The sequence below is a fragment of the Sander lucioperca genome, chromosome 13 (assembly GCF_008315115.2).
Source record: "Sander lucioperca isolate FBNREF2018 chromosome 13, SLUC_FBN_1.2, whole genome shotgun sequence".
Classification (NCBI taxonomy): Eukaryota; Metazoa; Chordata; class Actinopteri; order Perciformes; family Percidae; genus Sander; species Sander lucioperca.
Genome location: NC_050185.1, coordinates 14,225,346 through 14,239,301, shown reverse-complemented (window position 1 = coordinate 14,239,301; position 13,956 = coordinate 14,225,346). Strand labels below are relative to the sequence as shown.

General features: G+C 38.4%; 1 protein-coding gene across 1 annotated transcript; it reads right to left on the bottom strand.

Annotated features, from left to right (window-relative positions):
* Positions 1-3,336: 3,336 nt before the first annotated feature.
* Positions 3,337-13,214, bottom strand: tmem135 (transmembrane protein 135). The gene is made up of 15 exons (XM_031320239.2): positions 12,969-13,214; positions 12,434-12,561; positions 11,821-11,913; positions 11,587-11,620; positions 11,417-11,482; positions 10,334-10,380; positions 10,168-10,209; positions 9,897-10,073; positions 9,735-9,804; positions 9,473-9,640; positions 9,123-9,186; positions 8,911-8,987; positions 7,205-7,303; positions 7,060-7,127; positions 3,337-5,467 (listed from the first exon to the last, which is right to left on the bottom strand). The coding sequence occupies exons 1-15, from the start codon at positions 13,104-13,106 to the stop codon at positions 5,332-5,334; spliced, it is 1,407 nt and encodes a 468-aa protein (XP_031176099.1). The 5' UTR covers positions 13,107-13,214; the 3' UTR covers positions 3,337-5,331.
* Positions 13,215-13,956: the final 742 nt, after the last annotated feature.

The window sequence follows — 13,956 nt, the reverse complement described above, 5'->3', positions numbered from 1 at the left end:
TTGTGCTCATTTAAAATACAATCACTCAATACTTGTCTTTATTGTTATTACTGTGAAGTCTTAATTTAGCTGTAGCCTGCTTTTCCCATTACGTTTGAGTTAACGTTATTTTAGACTGAATCTAGCTGTCAGCTAGCGGTTAGCCGAATTAGCTGTTAGCTAAACTAACGTTAGCTTCCCGGTGGAGGCTAGCCATAGGCTAGCGTGGAACAGATCGTGCAGGTCGTATGGATACGTAAAACAGTATTATCTTGCGCATGTGCAGAACGGATCGTGCAGGCAGAACGGATCGTGTACCGACAACCATCATGCATATAAAACGGTCAGTACTAAGAAAAAAAAGCTTCTTGCCCTCAAAGTCAACCATAGCCTACTGTACAATGGTGGCATTTGTTGACAAATCTGTTACAAGTTTTCACAATTTTTTCTTTGGATAAAAAAACTGTTTCCAATGAAAACGTATTCATTAAATGATCAAGTGTGAACAGGATCAGTTGAAAGGACGAGTATTCAACAAAAGAATGGAAACACAATAAGTCAGGGTAACAGACTGATTTATCTGAATCTATTAAAGGCGAGAGGAAACTGAATCCAGTTCTCAAGAGTAGGCTATTGGACTTTGGAAGATTTTGTAGTGCCATGTGAAATAAAATACCTGTAAGTCAAATGGCTTGGTGTTAGGAACTTTCTTAAAGTGAGTCCAATTTCTCCAAAATAGTTGAGGAGGAGGCAACTCCATAAATGAATCAAGCATTTGCCTTTTTTACAGACTTTAGTCAAAAAATGATATGCATAATAATGTCATATTTGTTATCTGTTCTAAACTAGTATCAGTATGCATACAATAGCTTCCCTTGGTATTCTGATACATGTTATTTCTTTCTAAAAAAAAAATTCTACACTTTTACTTTGAATGGGAAGCCACAAAACAGAAGTGCTTACATCTGTTTTATGGTTTTTACCATTGACATATATAATGGACCGACAGATCCCGTTGCTCTGGACGGAGACCAGTGAAGGCTGTCGGTACACGATCCGTTCTGCCTGCACGATCCGTTCTGCACATGCGCAAAATGTTCGCGCATGCGCGGTTGTACGAGGATTTACGACACTGCACGATCTGTTCCACGCTTCCGGTCGACAGCCAAGCTAACGTTAGTTTAGCTAACAGCTAATTCGGCTAACTGCTAGCTGAGACAGCATGTAATAACTTTAAAAGACCCTCAAAATAAAACTTGAAAATAAATGTTGACATATATAACAGCTGTTACGTCAGTTCTACTTTACTTGTGCTCATTTAAAATACAATCACTCAATACTTGTCTTTATTGTTATTACTGTGAAGTCTTAATTTAGCTGTAGCCTGCTTTTCCCATTACGTTTGAGTTAACGTTATTTTAGACTGAATCTAGCTGTCAGCTAGCGGTTAGCCGAATTAGCTGTTAGCTAAACTAACGTTAGCTTCCCGGTGGAGGCTAGCCATAGGCTAGCGTGGAACAGATCGTGCAGGTCGTATGGATACGTAAAACAGTATTATCTTGCGCATGTGCAGAACGGATCGTGCAGGCAGAACGGATTGTGTACCGACAAAGGCCATTAGAAGCCATGGCTGAGCGTTACTGCGCAGCCTCCAACTGAGAGAGACGACGTAAACGTGCCGTGAGCAACGTGTCTGACAGTTGTAAGTCTTCTGGTAGCTGTGCCAAGAGAAATCTCAATCATTCCGAATATTGCAGAGACGGAGAGCGTAGGTATATGTAAGGAGATAACATAGGCACAGGCTAATTATTGCTAACTAAAATGCTAGTTAACATTGTTACACTTAAACAGCTAATGTGAGACGAAACTGCCTGCGCGCTTCTCCTGTACTATACGGTAATTCCTCTACTATGCGACAGAAAGTCGCGTGGTTATGACACAATCGTACATGTATGTATGTATGTGTACAATGTATGCTCTCCAGAGGACACTTATACATACATACATACATACATACATACATACATACACACATACATACATATATATACATACATATACATATACATATACATGTACATGTACATTAGTCAGAAAATCATATAGCCATTGCTGGCCATTAGATTTCTTGTGTATCAGTGGAAATATTGGCCTGAATGTGGCACTATAGGAAAGGATTTTACCACAGCAAATGTCATGGAAATCAGGCCACTAATTCTGGATGTGTAATAGTACAATATTTTACATTTGACTACTACAAACAGAATAACATTCTTAAGTTTTGGCAAGGGGAGATTTTGTGATAGTAGGGTGGTTATGTGAAAGGTTTAGGTTTCAAAAAACATTAAGGAATCATACTGTAGGACCCATGAATATATTATAAAGTTATAGTTAGTAGTTGACATCTTGTTCTGCTCTGGAAATGCTGGATTTTATGATAAATTACAATTATCTTCTAGCATGAACCCTGAAAACAAATGTATTCTCAACATCAGTGGGTCTTCTTTCTTCTTTGGGGTGGCAGTAGCTCAATCCGTAGGAACCGGAGGGTCGCCTGTTCAAGTCCCCATACGGACCAAGTACGGAGTGTGGACTGGTAGCTAGAGAGGTGCTAGTACCCCTCCTGGGCACTGCCAAGGTGCCCTTGAGCAAGGTACCGAACCCCCAACTGCTCAGGGCGCCTTTAATGGGCAGCCCCTTCACTCTGACATCTCTCCATTCGTGCATGTTTAAGGTCCTGTTTGTGTGTGTGTGTGTGTGTGTTTTGGGCCTTCTCAAAGTGAAGCAATGTGAAGAAAAACTGTAACCATCTGCATAAACTGCATATAGGGTAGGCCTGTTATTTAATTTCATGAGCAGATGATGCCTGACAACTTTGACATTTCATACCAAGCAAAAACAGAGAAAAGTTTGCTCTTTGGTTATTATCGAATAATTTTAAAAGTATACAAGATGAAACTCAGCTCAGAAAACAAACAAGTCACACACTTGGATGGAAAAAATAATTTAATATACACCCTTTTTGCATAAATAAAACAGTGAGTTGCATTATAATTCTGTAGGATGGATTTTTAGTATATAACTTTTTAGTCTAAACATGAATTTTGCACTGTTCCCTGTATGTTTACAATCATGGCTTATGTTATGGAGGTCAGGTTTGTCTAAAGCTGGGTTGGGTTGAAGAACTGAATGCAAAACAAACTGGCATTTCAAATAATTAGCAGAAATATGAGATGTGTACAAAAAGATTTCACATCTGGAATGAACTTATGATGAATGGTGTGCAATGTGTAAAATGTGTTGAACAGAAAGCAGATATCCTCATCACTATGCAACGAAAATCAAAACAAAAGAAGATTGAGCGGTGTGCTTTTTATTGACATAAACAGATTCTTTGTCGCCTTCAGGCAAATGCTTTGATGTGGCACCAAATTCCTCAGCACGCAATGTTTCAATCAATAGGGTTCACCTTGGAACTGACAGTGAGTATTAAATAAATGCAAACAGCAAACATAGTTTTTTATTTTATTTTATGAGCTCATGTGAAACCAAATAATTCATTTGAACTGGGTTTGGCCTGTATTAGTAAATATTACTTATTTTCATATAGATCAGTCTTTTCTAACCCAAAAACCTCCAGAGAATAAAATAAAAAAGATGGATCAGGTTGACTGTGGCAATGACTTTTTGAGCAATATATTTTGTGGTTCAGAACTTTGAATAATTTGCAAATGGTTATTGAAAGCAGACTTAGAATTATATGGATCTGAAAATTTCTCCCTTGCATCACAATTCATCATATTACAAAGTCTTGGCTCATGTAAATACATTTGTAAACTAAAGGCAGTTTCTAAACTTAGAAGCCCATTCTCTGATCAAACCCTTTATGACATTTAAACAGTTTCTGCATTAAATAAAGGGGCACATATGTATTTTGCTAAAACCAGAGGTGGAAGATACACCGGGTATCTGATTGCAACCATGTGCCAGACTTTAAGGACTAGTGAAGTATCACTGTGACAGCAGGGTGGTGGAAGTAATGAATCATTACTTGTAGCTGTACATCAACATAACCAAAATATTTAAAGTCATACTCCTAAACTCAATTAAGTCTAAATGAGTTTATTACACCCAATAACCTGATTTCTTGTGTAAGTAAACATAGTCTCAGTGTGATTTCCTAGTAAACAAATGTTTCCTTAGCCATTTACTCCTGATTTATGCCTTCAATGTAGCATTATTGGTATTTTTACCACTTAATAAACAGTAAATTATCTTGTAAACTGATATACTAAACAATTTTTTCATGTTTCATCATCTTCTCCACAAAAGTAATTTCCAAATTCGCCATGGTCCTTGCTGCTTCCTTTAATGCATTATCTATATGGGGGCTCACTCCATTGCAATCATTATTGTCAAGTGTAGTTTTAAAAACAAAAAAACTAGTATGAGATTTGGAATTGCATAAAAAATCAACTAAAATAAATGTAACTGGTTCAAAATGGTGACTTTCCACCTCTGTGTTTCACATAATAGACCACAAACTAAATGCATCTCCCATTGTCAATACAATATTTAATAAGGCTACATAATTACATATATCATCAGTTGTACCCAATTAAAAAGAACACATTCAGAAATGATCAGGGAGTAATGATCAAAAATTATTTGTCCTTTTAAATCAGATTCAAAATCAGGTATCACCGTGCCTATTTCAAAAAGTTAGTGAGTTTCACCCTCTGTCATGAAAGCAACCAAATAACCAAACTGAGTTCAGTCAGTACAAACCTACAGGTAACTTGCAAAATTAAGAAACTGTACAATTAAGGATAAAATGAATGAAAGTGAAATCATTTTTATTTTCCAATAAACTAATTTTTGGGTCTATTCGTGACTTGAGTGAACTAACCCTATAAGGTGATCTGCTTTACTACTCCCACCCATACCTTACAGAACAGGTTAATGTCACCCAGCCAAATGCAAATGGTCAATTTGACAAAACATATATAAATCATTTAGATGGCTTTCTTCTCATTAGTCTTATAGTGTGCTGTTAAAGGTTTCATTAAAACTTCTATTAATATATGTAAAATGTGTTTCATTTATTTTACAAGTTACCTGTTTTCATACAATCCCAGTCAGTGAATGTGCTTGTGCAGCACCAAACTTGACACTCACGATGCCCTGCTTTGGACAGATCTCGGGCTTTATCCCATCTCATAACACGACATCAACACTTCTGAGCTGTTATAACATCTCTAACAAATCCTTAAGTTATTCAGAAATAACAGCCAAACTGTCCATTTCTTGTTGAGGTAACCCTAAAAGCCCCTCCCACAGCCTGGTCCCAAGTCAAACGAGTTGGATGTCGACTCCTGGTGGTAGCACCGTGGTGTAACGAGGGTCTAGTTTGGGCACAAAGCCTTTAAAGTCCCTGGAGGCTTGAGTCCCAAAAACATCGAGCAACTGTCGGTTCATCAGAGCAAACCTAGGAGTGGAGACAGAAAAATAATCTCATTTCTAGAGGTCGACCGATTCATCGGTTTTGCCGATTAATCGGCACCGATAGTTGATTGGTGGAACTATCGTTATCGGCAAAAATCCATACCGATAGTTTTTCCTGGTTGCGTCCGTTGCTGGAGCGGCTGAGAAGCGCGCGCTGTCATTCATTACACAGTATGCGAGAGCTGAGAAGGGTCTGCTGGCATCATGCATTACAATAGCGGCCTCTAGAGGCGAAATAAAAACTATCACCGATGCCTCGTGTTGTTTATTTTCGACACGTGTTACTGCGCGCTGCACGGAGAGCACATGCTGTGCGGAGAAGGCTGACATCAGATGCGCGTTTAAAGCATCGACAGCAAAAAGGTATGTATACAGTACATTTTGTCATGTCATTATAAAGTTATTAATTTGTTGAATAGATGCTGCATTAGTAGAGAAAGAACAGCACAACAGTATGTTTGTTTGCTTTCGAGGCTGAGACGACGCTAAACATTAGTAGTAGGCTAACTTACCTCAAGCGGTTTAAACACTGACAAAAATAAACGCAAGTCCGACCCAAATGTCAGAATCAGAACCCTAAAGGATCGTCCACGATCCCAAACGGCACCTCTGATTCATATTTAGATCATTTAATAACTGACTTACTGATTGCTGCAGCTAAAACCTAACGAGTTAGCCGTCACGGGGGTGTCTTTGGTGTCTCTGGTGTCTTTCTAGCCTTTACAGGTGATTTTCTATCCAGCCTGGAACTTGTGCCTTTTTTCGGGGTTGTTGAGCATTAAATCCAAACTGTTACATCCGAGATTTATCCACTTGATGTCCATAATTCATCACGTTTTCGGTCATTTCTGCCGCTAACTCCATGCTACCCATAGACAGTAGGTGCTACCGACAAGGGGATCTCCCATGATGCCTTTGTTTATGTTTTCAACCAATGGGAAGGCAGGTCCGTCACACATTACGCCTTATATGGGCATCCAAGCAAGAACAAAGAGTATAGTGGGAAAGATAGATCCCTCCAGGTCAGAGAAAGTCTGTTACCGTTCTAAACCGTTCTACAGAGAAGAATGGCGTCACTGTTTTGAGATTTGGCATACATTTGGGCATTTTTTGAAGAAATGTAAATAGTTTGTCCTTTATATGAATTATAATGCTCATTATGTTTATTTTTGCACTGGATGACTCCAAATATGTAGGAGAACTGTTTTAGACAACACACATGCTTGTGTAGCATTGCTGTGGGTGTAATATCAATAAATATGACATTATTATTTTGATTATTGGCAAAAGCGTCTGGACTTTTTTTGAAACAATGTATGTATTTTGTCAACTGTAAAAGTTATAAATACTATCGGTCGATTAATCGGTTATCGGCAAATACGGCCCAACCTAGCTATCGGTATCGGTAAAATCCACTATCGGTCGACCTCTACTCATTACTGTAATAAAAAAATACAACTCTCACTAACAGATTATCTTAACATGGACAGAAACAGTCTGACTACTGACAATCTAAAAAGACAGAATTTGATTGAATTGGTAAAACACAGCTGACAGTTTCCACACCATACACACCTGCCCTTAGTTAAACGCAGAAGGAACTTCCAGTAAGTAGGCCTGAGGTTCTGCACTTCCATCACAGCCTGTGTAACAGGAAGGAGTCATACATTATATCCTTACTCAGCAAAGAACAATGTGTGTGAAGCATATTGTTACTTACAGCTTGGAAACAGATAGCAGTGGAGATGGCATATATGACCGTGTCTGCATGAGGAAAGTAAGGGAACCGTCCGGCCTCAATGCCTTTGAAGTATATGGTCTAAAGACAGAGATTATTACATGTGCTGTTAATTATAAATTGCCCAGTACAAAATGTTTCAGATAAGGAGACATGTTACTAACATGCAAGTCTATTTTCTGTTGTATCTGTTCTGGCAATCTGAGACTTTAGAAACTACTGTCATGGCATGTCCATAACATTTCTACAAGGCTCTAGTGTGAATAAAAGCAGCCACATTGCCAGATGAGTAATGTTTATTACTGACCTGCTGCATGTATACACAGTAGGGCTGAACGATTAATTGCATTTGCGATAATATCGTGATATGTTAAAACGCGATTTCCTAATCGCAAAGGCTGCGATTTGGTCCCATGACTCGCGAGAGCAAATCAGTCTGCACTCTGCAGAGAACGCATCAACTAGCACGCTAACGCTACACTGTACCTTGAGCTGATTTCTGTCATTCAAACAACTCTGAGTTGTAGTTTAAAACTTTTACAGCCATTTTAATAAAATGAAGGGTTTTATTCGGGCTTGAGTCCATACATGCAGTTAATGGATACAGGCACACAGAACTCAAGGCTCGGTTGGCAACGATTAGCTCTGATTAGCGGTTAGCTCCGTTATAAAGATATGAGTGTTTGTAGTTTAAAACTTTTACAGCCATTTTAATAAAATGAAGGGTTTTATTCGGGTTCGAGTCCATACGTGCAGTTAATGGATACAGACACGCAGAACTGAAGGCTTGGTTGGCAACTATGAGCTAGCTCTGATTAGCGGTTAGCTCCGGTTAGCGGTTAGCTCCGTTATAAAGATATGGAGTGGAGGAGCTGCCACTGAGAGGGGTAACAACCAGACTCTGATAAATGACGTTCGGGGAGCTTTCACAGCAGCGCGGCCGCGCTGTTTCAACGGTGTTATTAGTACAGTTAATCCCACGGCAAGAACACCAGCAACTAGCTAACGCAACGATAGCCTCTCTGCACTCGGCAGTACGCAACTTCACGAGGGGGAGGGGCTGGAGGCAGCTCCTCTCTGTGCACTGTAAAAAAAAAATACACGTGTGTGTGTGTGTGTGTGTGTGTGTGTGTGTGTGTGTGTGTGTGTGTGTGTGTGTGTGTGTGTGTATATATATATATATATATATATATATATATATATATATATATATATATACACTATATACTATATTTTTACTTTTTTAACTGTCTAGTGTGTAATTGTGTGTTGTTCATACTATAAAATGATTTATTGTTTGTCTTTGTTGAATAATACAGAAGACAAAGAGCTTAAAAAAATAATCGAATCGAAATCGCAATATTTGGGAAAAAAAATCGCAATTAGATTATTTTCAAAAATCGTTCAGCCCTAATACACAGATGTACAGTAGCCAGGTTACTAAAGTGTATGTAAATGCCTTAGTAACTTCATTTATTGTATGCACGTAAACATACTTGTATACACCGGGAGATTTGTCTGGATTATGATGAAAATGCGGTATTTCTCAGTAGACCCTATTTATATATAATATTCAGTAAATACTGTTCATCTATCCTTGAGATGAAAAACTAATGTTAGTGTGTATATTTTCTTGACAACGTAATTTTCTGTGATTAATATCACTTGTTTCTGAGATTTTCTTTTACCTCCACCAGCTTAGAGAAGAGATACATGGATATGGTCGTGCTTTTGTAGAAGAACATCGAAATACCAGCCAGGAAGCCTTGAAAGAGAAAAAGATTAAAATAATTTAAACAGATTAAATCAGCCGAGACATGGCATGATATTAGCTGACACAATCAGGAGGAGGATTGCTTTACAATGACTTTGTTTGACAGTTTACACAATCCTGTCTCACCAGCTATCAGTGCATGGAGTTCATCATCAATGTTGCGCAGCCAGCGCAGCAAGCAGCTTGTTCCCTTAGTGAAAAAGAAAAACATTTAAAAAATATATAATATCCACTTGACAACACAAGAGATACTAACATAGGGAAAATATGGGAAATGTTAGCAAACATAATACAAAATATTTGAGGACAACTCAGAGACAGAAATCAGATTACAAATTAAAATGTGCCTTTAAGGAGTTGGGGGACACAACTGTTTGTAAATGTTTTTGCCAACCTAAAAGCAAGAATGGAAGCAAGGAAGAAAAAAAATAACAGATGTCATAGAAAAAAGAAAACCTGTTAAGTATGAAATGTACCTTGTAGATACTGACAAAAGATCCAAGAAAGGCCCCGAGTTGGAAGTTCTCCTTGTTGTAGAAGAGGGAGGGGAGCCGTGAGGGTTTCGTAAACATGTGCCTGAATGCTGAAGGCACTTTAAGACAACACTGAATCAGGTAGCCAACACTGAACATCCTGACAAAACCCTGGACAATGAAAGAAAATAAAAAAAGATTATTATTATTTAATAATATAGTATTTGAGTAGTATAAATCCATCATCATAACAAAAGTGTCTTACTTTCACACAGTAGGAAATGCAGTTGTCTTGGTAATGTTTACAACATCTGTGCCTTGGACCCTTTTTGCATCTGGATTATTTAAAAAAAAATAAAATAAAAAAATCAATTCTGGGCACTCTGTACAAATCTTTGTGTCATTGTAAAGGTATGTATTCTCTCACATTGACTCTAGCAGTTCCCTTGTGTGGGCTACCAGAGTTTTCCTACTGGAGCTGGGCCCTTCTGCCGACGCCTGCGAATCCTCTGTCTCTGTAGCAGCTGTCCTCTCAAGGGGTCTCGTGCAGATCTGTTCTGCCACGACAGAGTGAGTTGGAATCTCTTCTTTTCCGATGATGAACCTGTCACAAAAAATGCACACCGCCTCTGTAAGCTTTACCAAAACACTATCAGTCAATCTAAATTAAGGCATCAGTGGGAACAGGGACAACTTACTTTAATGCAGAGAATGCAAAGCCTTTGAGACCATCTTTACTCCTGCAACATAAAACACAACTTAAGTTAACTCAAACTCTAAACATTCATTCTTGTTTTTAATATTTGAAGGCTATTCATAATAACCAATTGACCAATGTTTCACATTTCACTGTAAGAATTTGACCTGAAGAAGAACGTGAAGAGCGATGCGGTTATGCAGAACAAGAGCACCTAATGGAAAACAGAGACAGAGGGGCATCAGGACAAAGGGTGCAAAGGAATCGGGCCATGGGACTTATTTCACCACCATGATACAATCTGGCCTAAAGGATATACATTAAATCATTAGGGGACACAAACTACTATCAAGGTTATTCATACACATCCGACAACTCATGCTGAGCTATTTCATATTGTTTACTGACACATGCACAAGCCCTGAATGGCAAGCTAGCTAGAGCCTAACCCCTGAAATGCTTCTTTTATCTTAAAACATACACATTTTTTAAAAATCAGGATTGTATGTTGATGAGGCTGCTTACCCTTACTGCACATATTATATACACTATTATGACGGCCATTATGAAGTGATGTACAACGGGCAGTGAGCAATTTTGCTGTCTAGTGGCAGTCTGTGCATGCACGTGATGACAGTCTGTCTGTGTACTGTATGTATACGCATGTATGCACTATGTTGTGCTGAATCCTCTAAACAGCAGATACTGTTTGTGTGTGAGACATATTTCCTTCGGGACAATAAAAATCTATCTTATCACATTTATCTTCATCCTTTTAAACGGACAAACACGTTCGAGATTTGCAATATGTGAAAGAAAACTAAGAACATACAACCAGGGCCACTTGACAGGTTTTTATGCATTATATAGAGGTGCAACGATGAATCGATTAGTTGTCAACTATTAAAATTAATCGCCAACTATTTTGATTGAGTCATTTTTTTATTAAAAAAAAATAAGATTTCTCTGATTCCAGCTTGTTAAATGTGAATATCTTCTAGTTTCTTCTCTCCTTTGTGACAGTAAACTGAATATCTTTGAGTTTTGGACAAAACAAGACATTTGAGGATGTCATCTTAGGCTTTGGGAAACACTGATCCACATTTTTCACCATGTTTTGACATTTTTATAGATCAAACAACTAGTCGATTAATCGAGAAAGTAATCGACAGATTAATCGACTATGAAAATACCCCCCCACCCCAAGCTCCCTTCACTTTCAGCTCACTCAAACCGCCATGTAATCTTACCTCGCCGTGTGTGATGGGTTTGATGATGCCTCGTGTCACTGCCATACGGAACAAAGTCTCAGTGGCCTGACAACAAGATTACAATGTCACACATTGCCATTGTGTGGCAAAAGCAGATATATCTCTTTATGTATAACACATCATGTTTAAATGAACAGGGTAGCTCTTACAAGATTTGCCATGTATATTGTCAGCAGCCCTCTCCTGGCAAGGAAAGGGAGAGACATATAGATTGTCAGTAAACACAGAATCAATATTCACAAGGCCACGCCTGATACTTGAGATGTATACAACAACTGCAATTTTTGTGTAGTGTTGTACTTGGCAAATGTGTTTTAATCAAAACTGGGAGAGTAAGAGAACCAAGAAAAATTTGTTGAAAAAAGAACAGAAAGGAATCTCACCTGCTCTTGCGCTCCAGGAGGATGGCAATATAGGAGGCAGGCAGAGCTGAGCCAAACCCAGCAGACCAGGAGTAGAACCCTCCAAACAGTTTCCTAAAGTCAGACATATACAGCTTTATTTCAATGTTATTTCTTTTTTTTTTTCCACCTGGAAAGTGGACTCAATCACACTGTCAGCATAGATTTTCTTTAAAGAAGCAATGTTTTGGTCAAATATTTTTTTTTTCCTTTTTTAATCAAAGAAAAAATATTATCTAAATGTTTAGATGTTTCAGTTACTAAATATAAATTTAACTTGTGTTTGTTTTGTGCTACTGCAATTCCCGGCTTTCCCCTCTGGGGATTAATAAATGTTTATCTTATCTCATATTTACAAGAAAACTCCACAGGGAACATTTGAGCAACTCTGAAAACGTTTGGAAAAACAAACAACAACAGAGTCTGAGATAATAATGACTATACCATTTCATCTTTAGTTTTCAACGACAAAGATTTACACGGATCCTCAGGTGCATCACTTTAGATTCTGAAACCCTTTGAATCTTATCTTAACTTCAACTGAGTTGTGTGATTGACAGTGTTTATCTGTGTGACATTTCTTGGACCTACTAACCTGAGAATGCAGAAGAAAACAATGTAGAGACTTCCATTGGTAGCGAGGAAAGAAGTAGACCACAGGATCTCTGGGAGAAGCTTTTTTAAATAGTAATCCTTCTTCCTTCTCCTTAGAACTGCTGCTATCTGCAATATAGTTGAGCTGCAGTCAAGGCTGTAGGTGTTTACATTTCATCATTGCACAAGAGTTGACAAAAACATGTTGTGCAATTGTGTTAATACATTCCCGTTGGATCTGATAGCGTTCTGTACAGTGTTAGAATGCTTAAAGTGCACCAAAACTGGTCAACGACTTTACTCTGGAATCAATCAGACGGCATTTACTTATCAAATGTTTTTCAAAACTGTACATTCACATAGTTTGTGCACGTGCAGGAACCTGAACTTAGTCCCCGAATCATGTCAGATGGCGACATGTCAGTTAATCTTTACGACGTTTTCTCAGAACCAGTTAGCCTTACTTGGTTAGCTAGCTTACTTTAGCTTCAGAGACTCCCAAGTCCAAATATTGCAGGTCAAACAGCAAAACTTACCAGGTAAAGAGGGGCGTATATTTTGAAGGAGACCTCCAGAGCACCCCTGGCTACATCCACAGCTGACTGCACACACGAAGGGTTCCAAGTATGACCGATCTCGTAGCAGCTGTGCGGTATTTTACTGAGAGCGGCCATGTCTGTACCATGGTCTGTACACAACCAATAGGTAACGCGCTGTCGTGCGGGTTCACTGTGAGGGGAGCGCGGCCACGCAAAAGAGCTGTGCACGTGCACGGTGCTCTCGGGACTGGACCATAGACTGTATACAGTCTATGGACTGGACCGATACTGATCAAAAGGCATGCATTGTGAATCAATGTTTTTTTTAAAGATCCGTGAATTGTTGTCCGCATCCAGTACAATGAGGCCCTCGTAAAACCCTTGAGATTTACTTTGTAATTTTGTGTGAATCAACATTGTTTTAAATATTTCATCAATTTCATGTCCCCCAAATCAGGGACATTAACTGAAACGGACAACTGGCACAGCTACAGTATAATTTAAGGTAATTTGACATTATGAATGTATTGATTATTTTGGAAACTAAATTATGAATAAATGTAGAATGGCAGTAACGTTACATCTCACTCATCCTTAGCTAATAAATTAATGACATTTAATCCATAAACGTTTACTTGGAAACTGCATTGCCTTGAAAATGCTTTTGCTCTTTCAATATCAGTTCTCTAAATTTAAGATTAAGAGACATGGAGAGGCCCATTAATCATTAAAACCAGAATTAGCTAAATCAGTATAGAGATGGGCTGTGTGACAAGATGTTAAGAGGTTTGTGCTTTGCTTCAATGCCAACATCACAGGTTCAGTTCCCCCACCTGCTCACTGTGGACAGCACTTTAACTAAATAACCTATGTAAATCTGCCTAAATCTTCAACTAAATGCCTAAATCTCTAATCAGATTAGTCAATCAGATTATTTATTCTGACACAAGATGTTAACCATTGCTGTAATAAAATATTGTGCCCT